Source organism: Rhinolophus sinicus, linkage group LG10 (assembly GCF_036562045.2).
Source record: "Rhinolophus sinicus isolate RSC01 linkage group LG10, ASM3656204v1, whole genome shotgun sequence".
Lineage (NCBI taxonomy): Eukaryota > Metazoa > Chordata > Mammalia > Chiroptera > Rhinolophidae > Rhinolophus > Rhinolophus sinicus.
In genome coordinates, this window is record NC_133759.1 from 49,331,215 (window position 1) to 49,355,711 (window position 24,497).

General features: G+C 45.1%; 1 protein-coding gene across 3 annotated transcripts in view; it reads left to right on the plus strand.

Annotated features, from left to right (window-relative positions):
• The window catches only part of CACNA2D3 (calcium voltage-gated channel auxiliary subunit alpha2delta 3), an 829,919-nt gene that overhangs the window by 632,981 nt on the left and 172,441 nt on the right, over nt 1-24,497 (plus strand). For all 3 annotated transcript variants that reach the window (XR_002136724.2, XM_074313124.1, XM_074313125.1), the window contains 3 exons: nt 14,970-15,053; nt 23,089-23,160; nt 23,413-23,474. Coding sequence is in view for 2 of the 3 variants with exons in the window: in XM_074313124.1 (XP_074169225.1) it covers nt 14,970-15,053; nt 23,089-23,160; nt 23,413-23,474 (218 nt within the window). In the remaining variant the exon portion in view is untranslated. The remainder of the gene's footprint in view (nt 1-14,969; nt 15,054-23,088; nt 23,161-23,412; nt 23,475-24,497) is intronic.

Sequence of the window (24,497 nt, forward strand, 5' to 3'; positions counted from 1 at the left end):
TGCTTGCAACCAGAGCAGCCTGACTGATACGCCCATGAGCTCCCCAGGTCTGTGAACCACTGTTGGGTGTAGCTCTGACCTCTGCTCTAAGGGAGCTCACAGTCTGTACCTCTTCCCTCCCTCCCCACAAAACTTTCCTCTCCACTCCACCCCACCCCTGCACCCAAAGAGGTCTCTCTCTATCCCACCAGACTCCTTGCTCAGGCCTTAGAATTTGGGCTCCGCACTACACTGTAGAAATATTTTGACACATGTGCCCTCTCACTGCACTGCAAGCAACTGAAGACACTGAACAGATTGTGTTTTGTCCACCCTGTATATCCAGGGCTTGGTAAGGTACCTAGCAGAGGAAATGGAATAATAAATAAAGAGGAGAGAAGATCCACATAGAAGAGATTGATCACACAATGACACAGTATATTATTAGGCACCAGGGTGCAAATGCTGACAAGTAGTAGAATTTATAAAAGGACTTGGTGTCTCGCTGTGGAGGAGGTAGCTAGGGAAGGCTGCAGGGAGCTGGTGTGCAGCCTGTAAGCTTTAGGTCACAGTTTGTAATCCAGTCCAGCACAGTTGGGAGCAGCCAAGGGGCTTTCAGACACCTGGATAGGTAACTATAACTTGCTCATTCTGGTGCTTCTGGAGCCTCCCTCCCTCCTTTCTCCCTCCCTCTCTCCTTCCCTCATCTGGCATGTATTTATTGAACACCTCTCAAGTGCTAAGCACTCTGTTAGATGCTGGGATCTAGTGATAAAACAAGACAGACATAATTCCCCCTTCATTTGGTGTTTGCAATCTCATGGAGAAGTGATGTTTTTAAAAGCTCATAAGTAAACAAACAAAAAGTTTTACACATTTTGGATAAACTCTCTCCAAAGAAAACAAGGGTCTGAGAAAAAAAAGTGGGGAGAGGCACCTTGCTTCGTTGGATGGCCAGGGAGAACCCTTCTTAAGGATGCCATTTTAAGCTGAGCCCTGAAGCCCTCAGGGAAATCCCTGTGCCAAGATGTGGTGACTGGTTCCGGCAAAGGGAACAGTGTATGCTAAGCCCCTAAGGTGTGAGGATAGTCAATGTCATGTCTGGAATCTATTGGTAGATTTAGGACAGACTTCCAAAGGACAAGGAAGAGTGACTTGAGGTTTTATTGATAAATTCCCATTTGGGAACATGCTTAGCAAATCAGTTGCTGGGAATGCCTGACTATGTCCCCTCAGCTCTCGCCGTTTCCCCACATGCCAGCCTGGCTTGCAGCTGCCAGCACCTGGGTGAGGATGTTCTCTGGCTTCTGGAGTCCACTCTTCTCAGGCATGCAGCAGGCCAGATGGGCCAGGAGTAGCATCCCTCCACCAAAGACTGGGGAGCCCCCCACCTCACAGGTGGGATATCTCCAGGGGCCTGCCCCACCCTGCTCCCAGAGCCCCGGGTGGGACTCAGCTCCCATTGCCCAGTGCTGACATGCTCCATGTTGCACCTTGCGTTGGCTGCCTGCCCTTCCCAGTCTCTGAGTCATTTCGCCATGTCCCTACAGGCATTTCCTGGGAACCCATTTCAAGTAAAAACCTGACCCTTGAATCTTGGTCTTCGGGTCTGCTTCAGAAAGAACTCATGCCAAGATACCCGTTGGACTGATTCTTTCTTTGCAAAATTTGGTTTTCTCTAGCGCTTCAACTATAGTTCTCTGTGCAGCCACACAGACTTTTGCATTAATGCCATGATGGCACAGGCACATTTTCCCTCTACTTCAGACCCCTGCACGTTCTCCCCTCACCCCAGCCTGCTGGGAGCATCCACACTTGCCCTTAGAAGTACCAGGAAGCCTTGGCTTTGTGCAGGTAGTAATCGAGAAGGTACTTTAAGGAAATTTGGGTTGGAGAGAGGATACTCTGCTTCTTTATTGTTTTGGAAAAGGATTAGATGCGGACAAAGCTTTTCTTTTCACTGGACACACTCTGACCTTTGTTTTACTAGATTAATTTCATATCTAGAGTGCCCCATCTCGGATGATGAATTAGCAATAAAAAGCTCATCAAAATGTAATTACATGCAATGTGTTGAATAATGATCTCTTAAAAATTCCTATAGATTTGTCTGCACCTCCTTCCCCTCGGGGGGAAATGAGCCTCAGCTGCTAGCTACTAGCCCCGGCTCAGGAATGCAAACCCTAGCCATGTTGTGAGACTGAGGTGGGAGAGCTGGCTTCTATCATTGCCCAATGTCATCTAATTGATCAATTGCTTTTCTCCATGTGATGCACATCTTTATATAATTTAAAGGCCCATCTCAACGGGGGTAGGAATACACAGGAAGTGGAAGCTCAAGGCAGAGTGAAATCTTCACCTCCTCCCTCTGCAAGCAGCCTGTTGTGGGGAGAGAGTTATTAATTAAAATGTTAACTGTCCAGACAATAGCAGGCCTACCAGCATGGAGAACTCCTGGGAAGGGAACATGAAAGCTTTCATAACTATAAATTCCGGGAAAGTTTATCCCTCCTTCAAAAAGGAAAGCAGAGCCATCTGCATCTAAGAGGAGACTTGACTGAGCTGCTTGAGTGATGTTAGGCTTCCCCCAGGCTCTGACTTGTTTCCCTCCAGAGGGTTGGACTTGGACTAGGAGAAAACCAAGCCTTACCCTGCGTCTCTGGAGGAGCCCATCCAAACCTACAGCTGGGGCTGACAGCAGAATGTTCAGATCATTTCAACAGTGTAGATGCCCACACTCATTTGAATAACTGAAGAATTCAATCATTTGAATGCCAATGATTATTCCTCCCCGAGTTTACATTTTAGAAAGACAGTGCATCTGAATCCCCATGAGAGCATTAAATTGCTATCTAATTAGCAGTCCCAAATTATATATATTTAAAAGATAATTAAAGGTTTGAAGGCTGTTGGAATAACTGGTTATACATTTAAATGAATCACTAGAAATTTGTTAGTAATGTGTGGCGTTTTCTTTTATTTCTTGCTTCCTTCTTTGAAGTTCAGTAGACCCAACTTCGCGGGGTTAAGTCTGGTAGCGGTAAGATAAAGGCAGCTGTTTTTAATTATTGCAGCTCAAACCTCCAAATAATTATAAGCAGCTGTCATTTTTACATAATCCTAAATGATAAGACCCAAAGAATGCAAATAAAAAGGTTGAGACCATGGGCTTTTGGGTACAATCATTTAATCCCCATCACACCCTGAACTGACCATTACACTTTATTGAGAAGGTGCCGGAACCATTAGCTCTTCACTCAACTTTCATAACTCTGCCACAGGCACGTATGTTTGTGAACATACCTCCCAGGTGCCATTTCCACATTCTCCATGGATGTTTGCAGGGCCAGGGAAACATGAAATACATTTAGAATTTTGACTCAAGGAAGTCGTTCCATTAAGCCAGGCAGGGTTTTGCTTGGAGGATCTCAGTTGCCCCTTTCTCCTTGGGGCAGGGTCTACCCCTGCCCTTGCCCTACTGACAGCTCCCCTCCCCCGCCACACACACACATATGTACGTACCAGGTAGATAACATGATAGCTGCTGTTTCTTTGGTCTGTGGCTGAGGATTCCTCAGGATTGAGCACTTTAGTGCATCCGCTGGCCAAGACCAAAATTCCTGAACCCAGGAGCGCTAGGTTCAGGTTTGAAATCTGTTGCTTCCTGAAAGGATGGGAATCTCCTGAAGACCAAGACAAGGGGACATTGACCAGAGCCACAGGGACTTCTCCCACTTGGACCCAGTGACTATGAAACCAAAGTCCAACAGACAGAGACACACAGTTCACCCCAGACAGAGCTGAAGCCAGACTTGACAAGAGACAAATCTAGATCATCATCTAGAAGGAAGACACACACACTCAGTTACTCCATGTAAAGAGCCCAAAGACCCTATGCTGAGGAACGCTCAAGGCAGGGTCTCTGCTTGGCAGACGTGTCCAAGTGGAAGGCATTGCCCAGTGAGCTAAGCTCAGTTTCTTGGGGATGAGAAGGCTAAACAGATGGAAGAGGAGAAAAATCAGGTAGAGGGTTTAACTGGGATATTCAGAAGCTGACAGGCATCACAGAGTATTATTGCATCTCCCCAGTGAAGAGGGGGAGGGATTTCAGAAATGTAATCTGTGTCTTAGAATCAGTTAAGATATTCTAGTTCTCCTAAATGCCTACTTCTCCCCCAAAGTCTGAGTTTCTCACCTCACTCCAGGAAGAGGATTTGGGAGTAACCGAGAGGGGGAAATCATTTATCTGACTCCTGGTACTGCAGCAGGTTTGAGAGTAATATGGGTTGGCCACTCCATAAATGAAGCCTATTTCATCCAGGCTCAAATACAAATATAAATCACACACACACACACACACACACACACACACACACTCCTTTGAGAGGTAATTTGGAGCTCAGCTCTGTTCCATGCGGATTTGCAGGGAGCTGGTTGATGATGACCACAGGTCACCTTGCCATCATCCCCTTTCTGTTCCCTGGCAGGACACATCTCAGGCAGGCACCAGGCAGCAACCTCAGGTCCACTGGCACACATTTCTCCATGGAGCAGAGCAGTCTCTGAGGCCAGATGTCTGGGGTCAACCTCAGCTCTGCCACTGTGTGACCTTGGACAAGTTACTCAATCTCCCTGGACTCAGTTTCCTTCACTAAAAAATGACGACAAAAAGAATGCCTACTGCCTGGGCTTGTTCTGAAGATTCAATGAGTTCATGTTCACAAAATGCCTAGAACGGACCAGGCACATAGTAGGTGTTCATTAAGTGAATACACATCCTAATTTGTTCATTTACTCTGTTCACTCATTCATCAAGTATTCATGGAGAACCCACTCTTTGCCAGGCGCTCTCCTAGGCAGTGGAAGTTTGATGCTGAACAAGAAATAGCCTTTTTCCCAAAGATGCTTGGGACCCAGTCAGGGAGACAGGCAAGTAAGCAACTCATTGGCAGTCCAGCGTGATGGGTGTGGAGCTGGAGCTTCCATGGGAGACTGAGTGGAGTGCAGAAAGGTCGGGCCAGTGAGGACTTCCAGAGCAGCTGACTCTGCTGAGCCCTAAGGGGCCACTTGACTTTGAGTTGGGGTGCAGAATGTTGGAAACAGGTGGAGTGTTGTGTGCAGTGGCCCGAAGGCAGGAATGATAATAACGTTTTTCACAGCTGGTTCAGCCTAGCTGGGGAGTATGTTGAGAGCAGGAAGTGGTGAGAGAGAGAGGCCAGAAGAGCCAGCAGAGTCAGAGTGATGGGAACTTGTGGCATTCTGGAATGTTGGACATCAGCCTATAAGACGTGAGGAGCCAGGAGCATTCCAGACCAGTGGTATGACCTGATTTGGGGAGCAGGAGAATCTGCCTGGCTGGGTCCTGGAGAACGAATTGGAGGGGTGGGGTCCAGGCAGGGTGATTAGAGACAATCACCCTCATCAAGGGGAGAGGTATCATGGTGGCTGACAATAAGTTGGTGGCAAGAGGGATGGAGAGATGTGATTCAATTACAAGAGACACTTAGTTAGAAACAATGGATGTGGTTGTTGCTGAGCCCTGTCTGCTTTGCCAGGCCCACTGGCCTCTTTCTCTGATTACACTTGCCCGTTTCAGCCTCTGCCACATGTCTGTTATCACAGACAAATATAAGATCCAGAGGGCTCAGTCAGCCTTACCAGGGTGCCATTGGCTTTCCCATGAGTCATGAGTGACATCAGAAATCTCTTGTCCTTAGTCAGACCAGCATGCATCCAGAAACACTTTTTAAAAGACACATCAGCAGAATTGAGGATCACTCGCCAAAAATGAAAAATCAAAACTGAACATTTTGCTCAGTTGCCAGTCCAGTGGTCTGGATGGACCAATGATGGATGAGAACCTGTTGAGTTTGGTGGCCAAGGCATAACTAGGGCAGAGAGCAGTCTGGTTGAAAACATGGCCACATGCACGTTTATGCTGCAAAGTTGCGTCCTCAGGGAGGAACAGAACAAGGGCCACCCAGAAGAGAAGGGAGACAGACTTTAGCTGGAAGGGTCAGAGAAACTCTTAGACGACATGGCCAGAAAGATGGAGCCCTTTGTGTCTCCCTCTCCTTCACGATTATCTATAAAAATGTAAGCAGGAACAGAGACACAAAATAATGTTATCATATCATGTTAAGCAGCTCCCTAAATAAAATGACACACACGGACACACACATGCACGTTTGATGAAGGCGCAGCAGCCTGACATGGGCTGATACTGTTACAGGCATAAAGCAGAGTCGAGGGTAACGGCAGCTGGCTTTGAAGTAAGGATTCTTTTCCCTCTTTTTTAAATTTCTGTTTACTCGTACTTCGCTTGCAAATTCACTGTCCTCTTCCTTCCCTTCATGTCATTTAGCACAAAAATCTTGAAGTTGAGAGATCTCTTGGTTTTGACTGCCATCCCCCTAAGCTGAGATCGTCAGACTAGCCTCCTTTTCTCAGTGATGGGACTGGGGCGAGGCATTAGGAACATTACTGACTGCGGAATTCACTCCACGGCATCATTCAGAGGTGAAAATGTCGTGTCACAGTGTTGATTGACACTATTTTCTGATTTCCCTTGAGTGAATCAGGAAATGCATTCTCTTGGCAGTTGCTAAACTGACCAGTTCTAGCTCTTGTTCAAAATGGTCTGACAGCTTCCACATACCCAAGGGTCTTGTGATAAATAGTTAATCTCTCAAAGGAATAATGCCAGCTTAAGATCTATAAATGCAAAACCAAATAAAAAGTTGCTTGTCAAATGTCCCATACTCTCAAATTATAGAGGTCCTCTTTTTACCCTCAATATAATCTCCTAACAACTCCGTGGTATCGGAAATCTTTATATGAAATACAGAAAATAGTCGGAATATGGAACATGTCTGTGCTCAAGAACTCAGTGTAACGCTATTTGAAATTCATTTTGAAGGCTGTCTTGTATCTAACCTTTGTTCATGAAACTTCAGAGAGGGGTTTGTCTCAAAGTGTTCTAATTTACCAGAGTAGCTTTCTCCCAGGTGCCCACTTGCATCTTGATTTTGCACAAAGTATTCGTGTACTTGTTTTTTCTCTGCTGAGAGATGGTCTTTTCTTAGCATCCCCCCTTTACCTGAGTCAGCAGACAGGCAGAGGCCACTATCCCCCCTGCATCAGAATCCCCTGTTCCCTGCCCTTTTGCTGGCACAAAAAGTTCCTCCCACCCCAATCACTCAACACGATTTTTATTTTCATGACTAGCTTGCTATTATAGGACAGGTTGACTTTTTGAGAATGGGAGTTTAAATCCAGCCACTGTGTAGTAAGCCATGTTTGACCTACAAAAATGGTGGCAGGGCTGGGCCACCTCCTCCCCACACACAGTGTGTATGACTCACGGAGACTCAGAGGACACTGATTAAGATAAAGGTCATTTGGGTTTTCAAAGCAGCCTGTTAATTGATGTTTCTTTAAAAAATACCAAAGCTGTTTTAGTTTTACAGTGATCAAAAGGATTTTGTAATCACACTAAGAGAGCACGTAGGACTTTTCATCTTTGAGACACTTAAAAACATTAATTAATAAGAGCATGGTACCTTTTAGAAAAAGGAAAAGGCTTGTTGTCTCAACATGCCCTGTTGCCTCTCTCCCACCTTCCGGCTGCTTTTGGACACACCCTCACGGCCCTGTTTCCCTCCGGTGTATCTGGGCTTTTCATCTTCCCATGAACATGAAGGATTTCATCTCCCCTCTGATGAACAGACTCATCAGAATTTCTCTCTCGGCATAATGTCTGGGTCATCCCGTCACGTATCTTCTCTAGAAAAGTCTGTTATGGGGTCACACACAAAGAGGCCAGCACAACTCGCATGGAGATCACAGCTGCAGCACATCGCCAGGTCCTGCAAGGCTCCTCTGAGGCCCTGAATTGGATAGCGGTTACTGGGTAATACACATGGTACATCGGGTGTGTGGCATGATACTCAGTCTATTGTAGTTGTTCTTAAATCTAAAACTGAGGCTTGCATCCTTGGCCACCAAGGCCAGTTTCAGGGCAGCCCAAATGAGTCTTGTTAACAGAGACATGAATAGCGGGTGGGATCTGACTTCCAGAGTGGTTCTGCAACCAGTAACATGCCTGCTATATGCCATGCCATCTGGGCTGAGGACCTGCGGTAGTCAGGAGACCACAGCAAGGATGGCAGTGTGGAAGGTGGTGAGGACCAGAGGCTCAGAAACCAGGCAGAGTGGTTTTGAACTTGATTCCACTGCCTATTAGCATGTCACCAAGTGACGTATGCACATCCCTGGGTTTTGCATTTTCCCATCTTGGAAGCGATTATCCTTCCCTTGGAGTTGTGAGAATTAGATGAGATATGCACAATGCTTGGCACAGTGCCTGGCACAAGAAACCCTCTTCATGAAAGTGACAGAGGCGAGGGGGAAGCTGGCCAGCAGGAAACCTCTGCTTTTGTGTGTGTGTGTGTGTGTGTGCGTGCTTAAGGCTGTGACTTACACAGCAAAACAGATTGGTCGCTACATTTTATAAATTCCTTGTTAGAGAAATAATGACTTAGAAAAATGAAAACAGTAACTTCTCAAAGTGCTTACCCCTTGGGAAAGATAGCAGAATATTGAGTATCCAGTGACGAGCCTTGCATTGTAGTAGTGACGGCAATTTTTCTTTTTTCTTTTCTTTTTTTTTGCACTTCTCAATATTTTCCAATTTTTCTACAACGACCAGTTGTTACATGGGCAAGCAGGAAAACAAACAAACAAACAAACAAAAACTTAAAAACCAGCAAACGTTCAGATTGTGTAGCCTGTAGCCAGGAGAGTCATGGCTGATACTGCCACTCGGAGCCCCTTTCCCTGGGGCCCCCTCCCCTGAGGCTGGACATGCTGTGACAGTCACAAATGCTAATTCATAAATTCTAAGGGAAGGGACCATTATTCTGTCACAGGCCTGCCTGGCCACCTGGCCAGGAAACCCCATCCTTATCTGAGAACCTTCTCTTTGACGTTGACAAGAACTGGCCACCAAATCAGGTTGAGCTGCCTCTTTCAAGGAATAAAACTCATAGACCACTGTGCTGTTAAGACCCATTTTATCCTGTGAATGTACTCTCTAGGGATGAGTGCGTGAGGCTGGGGCTGCCCTGTCTCCTACGTCAGTGACAGATAGCATCAGCCGTCAGTGTGGGCCAGTGGACATGGTCTCAGCCCTGTGTGTTAGGACATAGTCAGTCTGTGCTCAGTCACACTTGTATCCGTTTGTTTCTCACGCAGCCCTGTGCGCTGAAACCTCTTACCTTCATCCAATAGACGAGTAAGTGCACGCTAGCCCCAGAGAAGCACACAGCCTATCGGTGGAAACCTGGTTAGCGTGTGAGCCTGACTCTGGGGCCCTGGCTCCAGAGTCCTCCTAAGTGACCAGATTCACGGTGGTGAAGCATCGTCTTCTACTTGATAACCATCGTCTTCAACTAGCTTCTCCGTGTCTCCAAGGCTCATAGTCAGTGTCCAACAGTATTTTGGGGGATGGGAGTAAACAGATGAGCAAGTAAGGGAATGGGGGATGAAGGAGGGAAAGGATGAAATGCCCAGGGGCCATTAGGGCCTTTTCTCTTGTGTGTGGAGGAAAGAAGACGTGCCTCCTTCTCTCCTCCTGAAATGGCCACTTCAGCCTCTGAGACAAGATGAGGCCAGAACCTCATGGGAAGTGGCCAAGGTGTTTCCCAGCTGAGGACTGTGGCTGCCCTGGGAGAGAAACATCTGCCCAGACGACGGCTGGCTCCCGGCCCTGGCCACACCCCTTTTGCAGATGGCATTAGCTTTGGGCCAGGCCCCCTCCTCTCCAGTTGTGGGCCTCCCAACCCCATCTCCTTCCTTCCTGTTGGCAGCGTGGAGCGGCACGTACAGTTTATCAATTATTAACACACACAATATTTGCTTTGCAGAGGCTACATGGATGTGTGTAGCTGATTTCCTCTGGTGCCTACCCAAAAGAACACAGAAAAAGCAAAGCCATTTGAGGGTTTTTTCAAACCAACACTGACATGGCCATTACCTTCGCCCATCCCATTACACTTCCAATGTCAGTCTGCGTGTAACACGAAAGGGTGCTCAAAGCTAGACAGTTAAACATTGCAGCGAAGGTTCTGGCACTTAGGCATGCGCCTGGATGGTTGCAGCTTACTCCTCAGATGGATACCCTCTTGTCCCATCCTTCTAGGCCACAGGCTGGTTTGTGTGTTCGCCACATCTGGCCTTTATTTAAAACTCCACCTCAAAGTATTTCATAGCACAGAATATCTTTCCTTATTAAATTCTCCCTCACATATTTTTTTCATAAAACAGGCACCAAAAACTACAGACCTACCTGTGGCTCTCAAAGTATCTGTTTATAAACCTTTGGAAACCGTTTGCAATTCGTTAATCACATTTTCAAAGGAAGTTACAGATTACAGATACACTAACAAATGCCATATACGATGCTTCAGCCCCAGTAACAAGAGCCTCACGCAGGGGAAGAGGGAGTGTAGGCTAGTGGACCTGGGATTTGTCCCAGGCCAAATCCCATGGGATGGGGGAAAGCTGGCCTATGATTCAGAGACTCGAGAGTTTAGTTCTTTTTCTGTCACTCTCACTCTGGCCACACATGTGTCCTCTCGAGGGGAAAAACATGTACAGGGGATAAGCCGTGCTTAAACCCAGTAATTTATCTTAACTAACAGTGAGATATTTTGCAAATCACATGTTCATAAATAATCATAACAGTCCCAAAGTTTGCGAACATTTCACTGAAAATGTACCTTTAAAGTAGTCTATTGAAAAAATACTAATAAAGGCGCTAAATATATACAAGTTGGAACTCTGTTGACTACTTACGCTTGAAGTCCAGCCAGCTTTCAAAAGAATCTTTCCAAAGGGAGAGGGGGTCATGTGGAGAGAATGCATTGGTACATGAAACATCCAGAAGTACAGGGATTGCAGGCACTGCTGGATTCGGGTGGGCACACCCTGTTTTCAGGACTCCTTTCATAGCTGTTCTGCACTTTCTTTGCACTGGCTTCATTCTCACAAAGGCCGTCTCCAAGTTTTGGCAGAGGTAGCCATGAAAAGTTCAAGTTCACATCCTACCTCCTTAGTGATGCTAATGGGTGAAGAACCCCCTTTTCTAGATAAATCCAGGAAAACATTCCAGGCGGAGTCTCATTTGGGTTTGCCTGAGTTATGTCCCTAGACCTGAACTAAGCACTGTACCCTGGGGGTAATCTGGGTCTTCACATGCTCAGGACGTGTTCCTACCTCTAAACCTTCACTAACTATATTGAGAGCAGGGTCCACGGGGTTCCCTGTAGGAAAACAAAAATGATTACCGTGGAAAATGTGGGGAATTGGGTGGTGGCAAGTCACAGCACAGGTGTCTTCCTAAAGAAGGTCTGATCTTTAGCCATTTAATAAGTTTCCTACTGGGGGAAAAGATAAAGGTGGATTTGGGGTCATTATGCTATTTACGCATCACCCTCAACCTGTATTATACATGCGACAGCCCACTGACTTCCTCTTCTCACCCAAATTAATCACTGTGCTACATCACTGTTTATATTCTAAAGGCGCTAACCCATTAATAAAGACCCCAATGGAAAGTGTTTTAGACCTGCTTCACGTACCTGGTTAAGCAGACATTAGGGATGTGGCATTCCTCAAATGCAGTTCCAGAGGGAATATCCCCAGTCCTGTCTGTTTCTTTCAATGAAACTAAATTATAGAGACTTGCTGGAATATGGTGACTTATTGATCAGTATGCTGGGAAATCTTACTTTCCCTCACTCTCCAATCTCTCCAAGTTTCTTGAATACCAGTAGTATAATACACTGCATTTCTTGAGTGGTTACAAAAAGAAAAAAAAATCAAGAAAGACCTTCAGGAATGGTCAGAAGTCAAGGGTTCACTGCAATTCCACTTTTGCCAGATGCCATTTAAAAAGACTTGGGTTCTTTAGCACATGTATAAGTTTTTCTGCCAAGAATGTCTTGAGTCCCAAGTTGGTGCTGAGTACACCACTCTTGGTGTGTAAGGTACACACCAAAAGAAGACATATATTTGTGATTGTCTGACACCATCCTCTTCAACAAACATCGCTTGCCTGCCTACGGTTTGCAGAAGTGACCTGCAAACTTACTGAATGGGTCCCCTTCGTTTCACGGAAATGAGACATCAGATAGTTGTATACCGTGAGCCTGTGTCTTCCCCAAGAAGGGTGCAGCTCTCAGGAATCATGCTCGCTACATAGTAAGGGTTTCTTTCGTGCCTGGAAATGTGTTTGTCACTTTGCACACAGTATCTATTTAATCCTCTCAACCTATGTTGGCTGTGGAGTTGCTCTTACTTTTCCCATTTTGCAAATGAGAGAAAGGAAGCTTAGAGTAGCTTGGCAGTCACACGCCTGGGAAGTGGCAGGATCCCTATGCTCTCCTCTTCTGGCAAAGACAGGTGGACACTTTTTCATACAAAAGTATTACAAGGATGAAGGAACATTTGGTACTCTGGAACTTGGGCTTTTTTTCTTTTCTTCTTCTTCTTCTTTTTTTTTAATCTCTAACAGTGTTTGAAATAACATGAAGCTTAGCCATGAAAAGTTGGTCAGGACTGAGGTAGGCCGGGGTGTCCTTCCCTAGGCTGGCAATATGATCTCATCAAACTTGTTATTGAATTTGTTATTTATCTTGTTGGAGCCCATCTTCCCCTATGCATGATGGGAGATAAATTGACCTTACTGAGGCAGAGGTAAGGGTGATAAACTGCACACAAGTCCTTGGGAAAGAATGAAACACTGTTTAATTGACTGTTTAGCCTTAGTACCTTAAACTTACTAGGTGTCTAGTAAACGAAGGTTGAATAAATGAATGAAGGAGCATTTTGAAGCCACCAAAGGAAGACCTTTCACCAAAAGACAATTTAGACGTAGCATTAGGCGACCTGAGAACTTGTGCAGTCAGAGAACTTGTGTAAAAGTGCAGTCAGAAGCTGGCCCGCAGGAACTCCTGGGGTGCCTAGCGGCTCTCAGTAATCATGCTTACTAAATGGGGCTTGGGAGCCATTAGCACAGGCAACAATGACCCAAGAATGTCCAACTCTAGCGCCTCACGGGGAGGAGTCTGAGCATGATGTGCCCCTCCCCCATCACGCCGCCTCACTCTGAGACTCTCATGAGGACCAGAGCTTGCATGCATATACGAACTTTCCATAACAGCATCCAACTGAGAATCTGCTATCATTTAGAACAGCTTCTGAGGGAACCACTTCCCTTCCTCTTCATCTGGAGTGGATCTGATGTCATAAAACTGACCGTGAACTTCTGTTAATTGGAATCCTGAGAGAAAGGAGTGGGAGGGCAGTTGACCAGGGGAGGTCAAGGCCCACTGCTCCTTAAAGGCGAGGAGTCCTTCCTGGGTGTTGGGGGTGGGCAGAATCCAGAGATGTCTCGGGATTCCTGAAATGCAGTCGAAATGCAGAAAAAAAGAGAGCAGAAAACACCCCCTGGCTGTGTTTGGCCCCATAGTGACTCACTGTCTGGTCTCTGTCCCCCAGATTTCACTGGGGGCCAATGTAGACCTGTTCAGGTCAAGCTATTGGCAGGGATTTTCTCCTTCATGTCTGGTGTGCCTTCAGCACCTGTCTCCATAGTAGCCAAGTAGTGTCCAAAATGGTAACCTGTGGTTTTGAGATCTTGAAACACTTAGAGGGACACTGTATCTCACATAGAACCTTACTAATTAAATCAAAAGATGACCAATTCAGAGACAAAAGTGAAAAAGAAAAAAACTATCCATACACAGACACACACACACACACATATATACATACACAAAGGGTGCCAAAAAATGTGTACACATTTTAAGAAAGGAAAAAACTATATTAAAATTGTAATACTCAATATATATCGATAATAAAAGCTGAATGCAAGTCATGTATATACATTTTTGGCACCTCCGGTGAGTGTGTGTGTGTGTGCATATATATATATATATATATATATATATATATATATATATATATATATATATATATTTCCCCCCCCCCCCATATGCCTTTAGCCATAGCTTAGGAACTTGTAAAAGGGTTGCTTTTCCTTAGCCTGCAGTAGAGGGCAGACTTCCCTACATTATAAACACCCCGACTGCCAACACGAAAGGCCCCAAGACACAGGAACGTCTGGACACAAGAACGTCCAGTTGATAAAATGGCAGGCTCACAGGGTGACTAACACCAGTGATTTAGGGGGGAAAAAACCAAAACGACATCCACAGTTATTAATGCACTCGTCAGCTTTCCCAGAGAAACGGCCTCATGGCCATTAAATGTGGCAGTGATTCCCAGTACCCACACCTACTCTGGATGAAGCAGCCGTGCTTAGCTCAAGGCTGCTGTGGCCAGTGTGACGGCAGGTAGGAGGGTGTGTGTGTCTGCAAACTGTTACCAAGATGTTGAACCCAACTGCGGAGATCAGTGCTTTTTGTTGCCTAGCCAAGGAGTATGGAGTATATTTGAGACAGGAGGTAGGGGTGGGAGAACTATAAAACACAGAGCAATACCACTAGGTATTTGGTAAACATATGTAAGACGCTCTTTCCTGTGTTATGAAGGGCTGGTTTTTAAAGCTTTGGAGTAGAGGAAAAGGCTCTCCCCCAACCCACACACATACCATCCAAGGAGAAGAAAATCTCTGCTTTGCATCTGGTGTGTTTAGAGCCAAGGAGTCCACTAGGTGAATTCATATCAATCCAAGAGTTGACTCGTATATTCTCCCAGCTCAGAGCAAATGTTTACAGGCATCTGGCCTCAGCGTCCCTGCCATTAAAACCCCTAGGACTGTCACCCAACTGGCTGTCTCACTGGTATCCCTCCATTCATAGTCTTTGTCCTCAAAACAAGACTTGAGTGTTTAAAAGTTGCCCCGGCTGGTGATCTCATTGAAATGTTTTGTGTGTGTGTGTTCTGTCTCTTCCCACTGCTAGTACGAAGAAGGAAAAAAGCGAAGGAAACCTAACTATAGCAGCGTTGACCTCTCCGAGGTGGAATGGGAAGACCGAGATGATGTGGTAAGTGATTTGTTTTCTTGCCTGGTGAGGAGGGAGCGCCACTGTACCCACTTCTGTACCTGGAGGCTGCCCCAGGAGCAGACTGAGAGGCCCACCAGAGCGACACCTGGCCACCAGAGGACTTGGAGACAATGGGCCCTTTTACTGAGTTTGGAGTTTTATACTCTCCTGCTGGTCAGACCAGTTGCAAACAGCCACCCCGCTGCCTGCTTTGCACAGTCTGCAGAAACCATCCATGGTGGGCTCTGGTCCCTTCAGCAGCTCATTAATACAGACTCTTCTTTAGTGGATGGGACCTGCCACTATCAGGGGTCTGGCTGTGGCTCTGCCTTGTGCAAAGACAGGGCCAGAAGTCACCTATCAGAATTTCATGGGCACAATTCATGTTTCTGAAGGGCAGCCAGGACTGCGTGGCTGGCCACCCCTTCTCCTGGGCAGTAACAGCCTTTCCCCCTTCAGCAGCCACACTGCAATGGCACACTTGCTTATTCCCCACACAGAGTCAGCCTCTGGTACTGTTTCAAAAACTTTCCTATGCTCACAATTCACAACTCACTCTCGTCCGTCATCTTGATACTTTCTCACTAAATCAGATTTGTTAGACATGGTTGCTCTGGGGGCTAAAAGTATATATCTATATCTATATTAAAACGTTTCCTCCCACCTTCTAAGTTCTTCTAGCTGGGCTAATAATCAAATTAACAGAGACAGATTAACAGGAGAAACATCAAAGTTTTAATCATGCGCATGGAGAATTCACATACAAGTAAGCATGACAATTCCGAAGACAGCAAAGCAACATTGGATATATGAAACATTTTGGACAAAGGAGAAAAGAGGGAGGATGGGAGTCTGAGATTTCAGACGTAAGAATGGGTGATTTACAGGTAATTGAGGAAGAGCAGACCTCACATGGCAGGGAAATTCTTGCTGGGCAGCTCGGAAAGATGGGACACAGGGTTATCTAGCTAAGAGGCTTGGAATCTTCCTGACTATTGTTAGGGTGACGATTCTTAAGGTGATTAAACCCAGGTTCCTGAAGCAGGTTTCTCTGTCTGAATCTCTTGGACAGGAAGCAGGGAGGGTCAGAGGTTCTTTCTGAGTCTTGTTTCTTAATAAACAATTTAAAATCAATATCCCAAAAGGCAGCTTCAGGGTGGCAAAATTTAGGTCCCTTCACTACCTTTGTGTGAATCCAGGCGGACGATCCTTATTTAAATTCTAACTACCCAGGTATTTCTGACCGGATCCTTGCTTTTCACTTTCTCTGCATTGCCAAGGCCATATCTTCTACCTGCATCCTCCCTGATTTGTCCAGGGTCTTTTCTTAAGTTTCCTAGTCAAGTCAGCATTGTTTCCATCCCTCAGTCTGTCCTGCTTTCCAAAGAGATGTTGACGGGAACCATTTGAAGTTCCAGGCTGGGTTCTCATGCCTTCCAGAAACATGGCCAGCTTTATACTTCTTTCACTGTAGCTTTTATTCTCCTCACATCCTCTTCTCCCTGGACATCTCAGCAAGTGTAAATCTCTGATTTTCCTCCTCATCTATAAAATGCAGACGTCATATCTCTTTCAGAAATTTAACCTACTTCCTTCTTCATCTGTACTGTCTTTTTAAACCCCAATTCAGACAAAATAACTTCTCCGTTTGATAAAGCTACTTCCTCGTCTGCACTTTTCGGCCCACATGCCAGTGGCCTGACAGCATGTCAGCTTAATGGCCTGATAGAGTTTTATATTTTCTTGTTCTTTAAATATTGTCAGGATTCATGCCAGATTCTTTTGATCATGCTGCCTGTAATGTATACATCCTACCTTTCCAACCTGCTCATACCAAGAAGCTGACTAGCCCCGTTGTGAGGAACACAACTCAGCGATTAGTCTTCCTGGGTTAAAATCTGCTGTTTGCTGGCTGTTGGTCTTGGGAAAGCAATTAACCTGTCTGTGCCTCGGTTTTGTTTGTTTGTTTGTTTGGGTTTTTTGCTGCAACGAGTGTGATGATAAATAGCATCTACCTCATCGGGCTGTTTTGAATATTAGATGTGTTTATATATTGAACGATATGAAAGTGTTTTCCATTGTTGTGCGGACATGGTGAGCATTCTGTGAGTGGCAGCCATCGCTAGCATTATTCTCAGCATCATCAGTCCTGAGGTGATTTTCTCATTAATGAATGTTGCTAACCTGTCATGTATCTTTGAAGGGTGTATGCCATTGTTTTCCTTTCTCTTCCATCTTCATCTGTTGCTTTATTTTGACTTAACCGAGCCTTTTTGTTTTCTTTCCCAGAAGGCGTGTACCTTGTCAACATACTTCCCCATCCCTCATCTTCCCCACTTTAATTAATATGGAAGGCAAACTTGATTATGCTCGTTCTTACTTCAGAGTCCCCACGTCCAGGAAACCCTCCCTGTGCTGGTTAACACTCAGCTGACACTCACTTCTGCGTTGCCTGTTATTTGAAGAGATTTACTGCATGGCTCACTCTAGTCATCACCTGTGCCCCGGTTCATTTTTAATGATGTAATATCTCCTTTTACTAATAATGCTTTGGAAAATGCTTTTTTATTTCCTTGCCCTTTCTTCCTTTCTCCTCGGAGCTGTACAACCTCAGATTCCCAGCCTTGAGTGCACGTTCCTCACCTTCCTCTGACTCTGAGGAGTGGGTTCTACCATCTACCTGTGGGGTTCCCACATCTCCAGCAAGTCCCATGCTCTTGTTCTGCACGAATCAGTCTGGGGTTGTCTCTTTGGTTTGAGTCTCTTGTCACCTTGCAAGCAAGACCCACTTGAAATGTGAATTCCTTCATGATCAGCATGTTTGATTGGGAAAACCCAAGTCACCATTTCTCTCCTTGGGATTTGCACTCCATTGATTGGAGAAATCTGAAATCTAGGCAACGCATCTTTGTGAAGTCTACACAAGATCCCATATGTCCATATGTCTGCCATTGGGGCTTGTGTGTAAGTAGCAGAGGGTGTAGGCTTTAGATCAAGATCTGGGAAAGACCAGCCAAGCAAAAGCCATTGAGGAGGAATCAGCATGAGTTTGCCTAGCTGCAGAGAACCTCTCGGAAGGAGCACCCCACCTCCCTTGGCAACGAAGCTTTTGTTGAATAATGACGATATTTATAACCTAGACACTGTGCACTTCCAAAAAGAAGTGAAGTCACATACTATTAATACACATGCAAAATAGACTGGTTAAAATTAAAATAAGAAAAAAGAAAAACATTAGAAATCATTTAGAAGAGAATGGGTGGGACTTCCTGGCTCTAGGATGAGTTAGGCATCGTGTCAACAATACAATGAGTAGGACAGATTTGGGGAGGACACATGAGCCAGGAAGGGACCCTGAAACATGCAAAGCCCAGTCTGACTCACTGGTGTTGATCACCTCTTAGAAGGAAAAAAAAAAATCTTTAAAATGGTGTTTATCCTTTGGTTATAAATTCCCAAAGACGGCTGAAGGAATTAAGGATAATTTTTTATCTTATGTCTATTATCTTTTAGTCATCCCCAAACTTACCACCGTGAACACGATTATTTCTACAGACAGAAAAAAGCTAATATAAATAATTACCACATATTGAGTTCTTCCTACTTATTCTAAGTGCTATCTATATGGACAAAATTGTTTATTCCTCACAACAGTTCTGTGAAGTTGGTGGTGTTGCTGTTCTCATTTTACACGCTGGGGAACTGAGGCAGAGAATTGCTGAAGTGGTACAAGAGCACTGAGTGTAGATTCCAATCCAGGCAGTCTGGCCCCAGAGCTCTTGACCATGTTGGTGTACCTCAGAACTCCTGAGCCCAAAAGTCCGTGAAGACTCTCCATCAGTACCTCATGTGTATGTTGTCCTTCCCTGAGTGGTACAGGAAGGATGGGTTGTACCTGGCATGTAGCTGCTCAGCAGTGCTTGCCACATGGTGTTGTGAACACAGCTCCATCACGTTCTGCCTCCAGTCCAGCTGAAATCCTTGTGTTGCGGTGTCAGCCTTTTTTCCTACTGTCCTCCGGTCAACTCGCTTTCTTCTTACTTGGGATGACTCTGAAGGAAAGGTTCCTCTGAGTCATTTCTTCCCAAAGCCCTATAAACCTCTTCTCCGAAGGCATATTTCTGAGACATTTGGCCATTTCGTTTATTCTTCTTTACACCCGTCCCAGTATCTCTGCATCTCATGCTTGAGCCCTGAGTCCCCAAACCAGCATAGCCCACCTGCCCCCTGAAACCCCAAACAGAAGGAAAGAGAGAGAGGATTTTGTTGTGTAGCTGTTTTGTGCCGAGTCTCTTTTCATATTCTGGTTGGAAGCTGCTTTGGCAATAGCAGACCTGTTTTTCCAGTGCTTCTCCCTTCCCCTTTCATCTGGTGGCTTCACCAGGGTTGCATGTGACTGGGGCTTGGAATCGCATCCACCTTTCCCCCCGGGAAGGTGAGGTTCATGTTCTGATGTGGATGCTGAACCACCATTAGGGGAACAAGCTACCATTATGTAATTATAAACACAACGTTCAGTGATCTATGAATCTCTGGGGAAAGCTTCCTTAAGGAACTCTAACATAAGAGAAGAGCTGTAGGTTCCCAGTCGAACCAGAAGCATGGCCACCAGCTATAATGGTCGTTAGTACAGAGGGTACTTTGAATGGTCAGGGAAACTGATTCAGCCTCAGGGAGCAGATGCGTAAGACAGACTCACTATGGGGTCTGGGGAAGCAAGTCTGACCTGAGTCATGCAGGGCCAGAGGGAGGAGACGGGGAGCCTGATCCCAGTCTCCAGGTTGCTGTGCGAGGCCTGGAGACCTTTATTTTACCGGCCACATTGTGGTGAAAGCTGCTTTCATGTCTGCTGCATTAACACACTTACAGATGTTTGATACCTGATAGGGGAAATAAAGGTATACCATCGACACTTTAATTTGTTTTGCTTTGACTATGTGGTAAGTGGAACATCTGCACTTGTGACTTTTTGACAACTATATAATATTCTAACATATGAGCACACCCACACTGTTTGGAGATTTTCCTCTGCCAGGCCATTTTCATTTCTTCAGTTGCTATAACCGAGGCCGTGGCACATTCCAGGGATGTTCGCACAGCTCTGAGCAGCACCGTCAGCCACACCTTTCCTGCTGCGCCTGGGCGGATAGCACGGTACTCTCCGCTACTCCCGCTCCTGCTCCAGGTACCGTCTTGGAACCTAGACCCTGGGACTGGTGGTGCCACTGACTTACCATAGCATTTGGGGCACGTTGCCCTCCCTTCTCAAGCCTCACTCTCCTCAGATGGAAAAGTAACATTGCTGGACGGCTCCAGCTTCACAGGGCTGTATTCTCACTTGCCCGTCTATTGAAAAAGCACCAACCCACATACCATCCAGACTCTGTCAGTGAGGACAGAAAACCACGTTCCCGTCAATCCCAGACCGCAGGACCTGTAACCTGTGAGAGAGCCTGCTGGGACACTAAAACCTCAGACTACTGCACGGTCAATGTTTAAAACTTTTTCGTTGATTAAAAAAAAAAATCCAGAAATAACAATATGTAATTTTCATATTCATACTACACAGTTTTTATTTTAATGCTTTAAATTTGTCCAAATGCATTCTCTCCTGATTTAGAAGTCACAGCATGGGCTCAAGGCAGAGAGCCGGTGTGACCTCGGCCAGTGTCTTAACTTTGTGCCTCAGTTTCCCCACCTATAAAACAGGGATAATAATGGTACCTTAGGAGATGATTTTGAGCGTTTTCAAACCTGTGCCTGGCACATAGTAAGAGCTCAGTATCTATCTGTATTATCCAAGCCTCCTAAGAAACACAGTTTATACCATACCTGACGGGGGTCTGGAAGTCCTCAGTCATGAACAGTTTTGACAGAATGAGTGAAAGAAGAAGCAATCGAGCCACAGACAGGTCACAGGACAGTGGTATGTGTCATTGGTAAAACTTGAAACTTGAGCCTTTGATATCCTGGATTATTTCTCTTTGCCTTGGGCTGCCTCTTTTTCAGTCTGTGCTAACCCAAAGGTAGTTAAGAGCAGTCGTTTTCAACCTGGGGAGTTGGGAGAGAGTCACAAAATCCATTTAGTTGTTCATGAGCAGCAATTAAAAGCAATGGAATCTATTACAATAGCAGATGTCAGAGGGCATCATCAGAGAAGATGTATTTCTTATGTGACTCACAATCAAAACAGTTTGAAAACCATTGTTTTCGAGCGTGGTCATCTGTGTCAAACAAGCTCAAGTTTGAATGCTGATTCATGAAGCTATTGGGAGAGGTCTGACAGTAAAGAAAAGTGAGGATGACGAGGATGATGATGATGGTAGAGAGTAGCTAACATATGTCGAATGCTTAAGGGGTACCAGGCACTCTAGTAAATATCAACTCCCCAAATCCTCACTACAACTCTGTGAGATAGCTGCTGTCATTCGTTCCATTTTGCAGTCAAGGAAACTGAGGCACAGAGAGGGTAGGTGATGTGTCCAATATCATAAAGCTTTGGCTCCCCAGTCCATTTCTTAACTGCAGTGCTATCCTGCCTCACAAGTAGATGTTCAATAGGTGTGGCCTATTTTCATTACTATTGAAGAAAAGAGAGAGACTACATAAATCATGAAAGCATTTGCCTCTAGAAAGCATTGGTGACCCTGGCCTTGAATCCCCCCATGCTGATTGTTCTGTGCTACTGGGAGTTGGGGGTGGGGTGGCACGGAGGCATGGAGAGCTTACCTAATCTCTGACTTGCCTGGGGTATGTGAGAGGGGAAGGTCCCAAATGGCTTTAGGCAGGCACGAGAAAGAGGAAAAATGAAAACCATGTTCAAGATAAATCGAGCCGTTCTTAAAAGTTAGAAAGTAGACGTAATTAGGACCAGCTCTCCCCATCCAAAACCACAAAAGTTAAAATGGGAAAATATTTCCAGAAATGCCCATTATGTGTTGTTAAAAAATATCTAGAGTAAAATATATGTTTTATTTTATACATGCCTCCAGCTAAAAATTATGCTTTTACTCTCTCACACAGAAGATGGGAACGTGAACCCAAATCTAGACAAACCCGAATCAAATTTAGGTTACTTGCAAGCATTGCAGTTTTCTATCGGCCAGATCTTATTCAAGCTCCTGATAGAAGAAAGAAGGGAAAGAATAAAAAAAATAAAAAGGCACGGGACTGGGAAAGTGCCTTTCCTGACAGGCTGTGGCATGTCAGCATTTGCTCCTAGTCCATTAAATGGCCTTCCCTGTCGTCTCCCATTGGTGCCCATGACGGCACATCTTTCATCACTGTGTCTGCTGTCCTTCTCTGAACTCAGGGAAGGGCCACACATAATTAGAAGAGGTCAGCCGGGGTGGGGGGAGGGAGCCAGGCTCACTGTTCCACATGGGACCTCCAAAAATCAGATAGAGGGTCTCCCTGTTCACTGCCCTTCAGCGTGAGTAAGAGAGCGTTTGAAGCTGATTCATGCTATTCATACTATAGTCATCACATCCCTGTCTTCCAAATGGCTGGCTTTTTCGTTCTGTTTTGTTTTTAAACTACTATATAGGAAAACATCTTCAACTTGATTAAGTTTTGAGAAATGATTTCTCCATGACAAACCAATACCCTTTTTGAAAATGTTCACTTGTCCCCAGAGACATTCTTGCTTCTTGAGTGTGTTCAAGGGTTTCTGGGGGTTGGTTCTCTGTCTCTCAGGATTCATCAACATTGCACAGGCTTTTTTGTCGTTGTTGCCCTGAGGTTTACACGAGCACCCCAAATTGAAGTTGAAAGTCATTTATTTATTGTAGTTAGCCTCTCTCCCCTATACAACAGCCGTTGGTTGTTTATTCTTCAGAAGCCCTGTTTTAGAGTTCTGAATGTAATATGCAGACTTACTGCAAAAGGACCCAAGGTTCAATGAGAAACAGCCCAGTGCCACCGTACCTCTCTTTACACAAGCCGTCAAGTGTGTTCCCGAGCTGGAGGATGCAAGGTGTCCAGATGACATGGTAACCTGGGGAAGAACTAACACCATTTTCTTTTATCCTGTTAGTTAAGAAACGCCATGGTGAATCGAAAGACTGGGAAGTTTTCCATGGAGGTGAAGAAGACAGTGGACAAAGGGGTATATTTTTCTCAAACATTCTTGCCGCTTAATTTAAAACAAACCACTGTGAAAAATGAGCTTTGAAAGCTCTATCTGGAATAAATATCTTTCGCTGAGATCATTTTTCTCTTGTCTTTACTTATCTCAAACAAGATTCATGTAGTTAACCTAATCATAGTGTGTCCATTTATTTTTATTTATTTCTGAAAACTTCACCTAGCAGACTAACCATGTTTTCTTTTCTCTACGACTTTTTTTTTTTCAATCTAGAAACGGGTTTTGGTGATGACAAATGACTACTATTATACAGACATCAAGGGTACTCCTTTCAGGTAGAGCTGACCATAATACATGGACATTCCATCAGACCCATCAGTTGTGTTTGTACAAAACCTGCTGACACTCTCAGAGCTCATCATCTGAAGATAACCAAACACCCTGCCAAAAGGCTGGAAAGAGTGAGGAAGGGGCTTTTCCCAGGCTGCTTTTGTTTTTGTTTTCCAGAGGGGGAAGATGGTTCAGGCTCACCTAGGAGAACTCACTCAATTTGTCATGGCTTTGCATCTCATTATCAAGCAAATAAGCTTTGGGGTTCCAACTAAGGGTGGAAAGACAAGTTCAGAGGGTTATCAGGGTCCTTAGCCATCTAACTTGCTGCCTAGTGAGTACCATTTCACCTTTTATTTCCATGACCCCCCCCAAAAAAATAAAATCCTTCAAACTTGGGAATAGCATATCCATTCCTCCATGTTGTGCTTCCATTTTAATTTCCCTGAACTGTCCTTCTGTGCTTGTCTACCTTTGAATCCTGTTATTTCTCTTTGTAACAGTCCTGAAAAATGGCTTTGCCTCATCGCCTGCTTACAGATGCGTGTGTGGCATTCTAAAGTCTCCCACGGCTGTTAGCTTAGTGTTGTATAGAACACCTTTTGTAAAAAGTTGTTTCACTGGGGCTGCTTCATGTTCCTGAGCTGCGGCCTCACAGAGCCAAGGAGAGAAAAGAATTTACCAACGATAGATTAATCTGAAAAATAAATTATGGCATTGTTTCAGATACTGCCGGGGTCGTGGCTGGATTACATTCGGAACCAGAGCAATCCAGGGAATACATGACCACTGAGTAGGTTTGCCAAGTGGAGAGACTGTGTTTTCAAAACATATTCTCTTACTTTCGGCAGAAACAGAAAGGAGCTTAAAGCAAGCCAGTGAGTGTGAAAAATCTATTTAGATGAGGGAGAGGGTTGAGCAAGAAGCCCACAACGCAATAATGTGGCCACATTTAAGTGGTGGTAGAAGTTTTCCTTTTTGTCCTTAAGAAAGGGTTAATTTCCCCTGGTCCCAAACTCTTAAGGTCT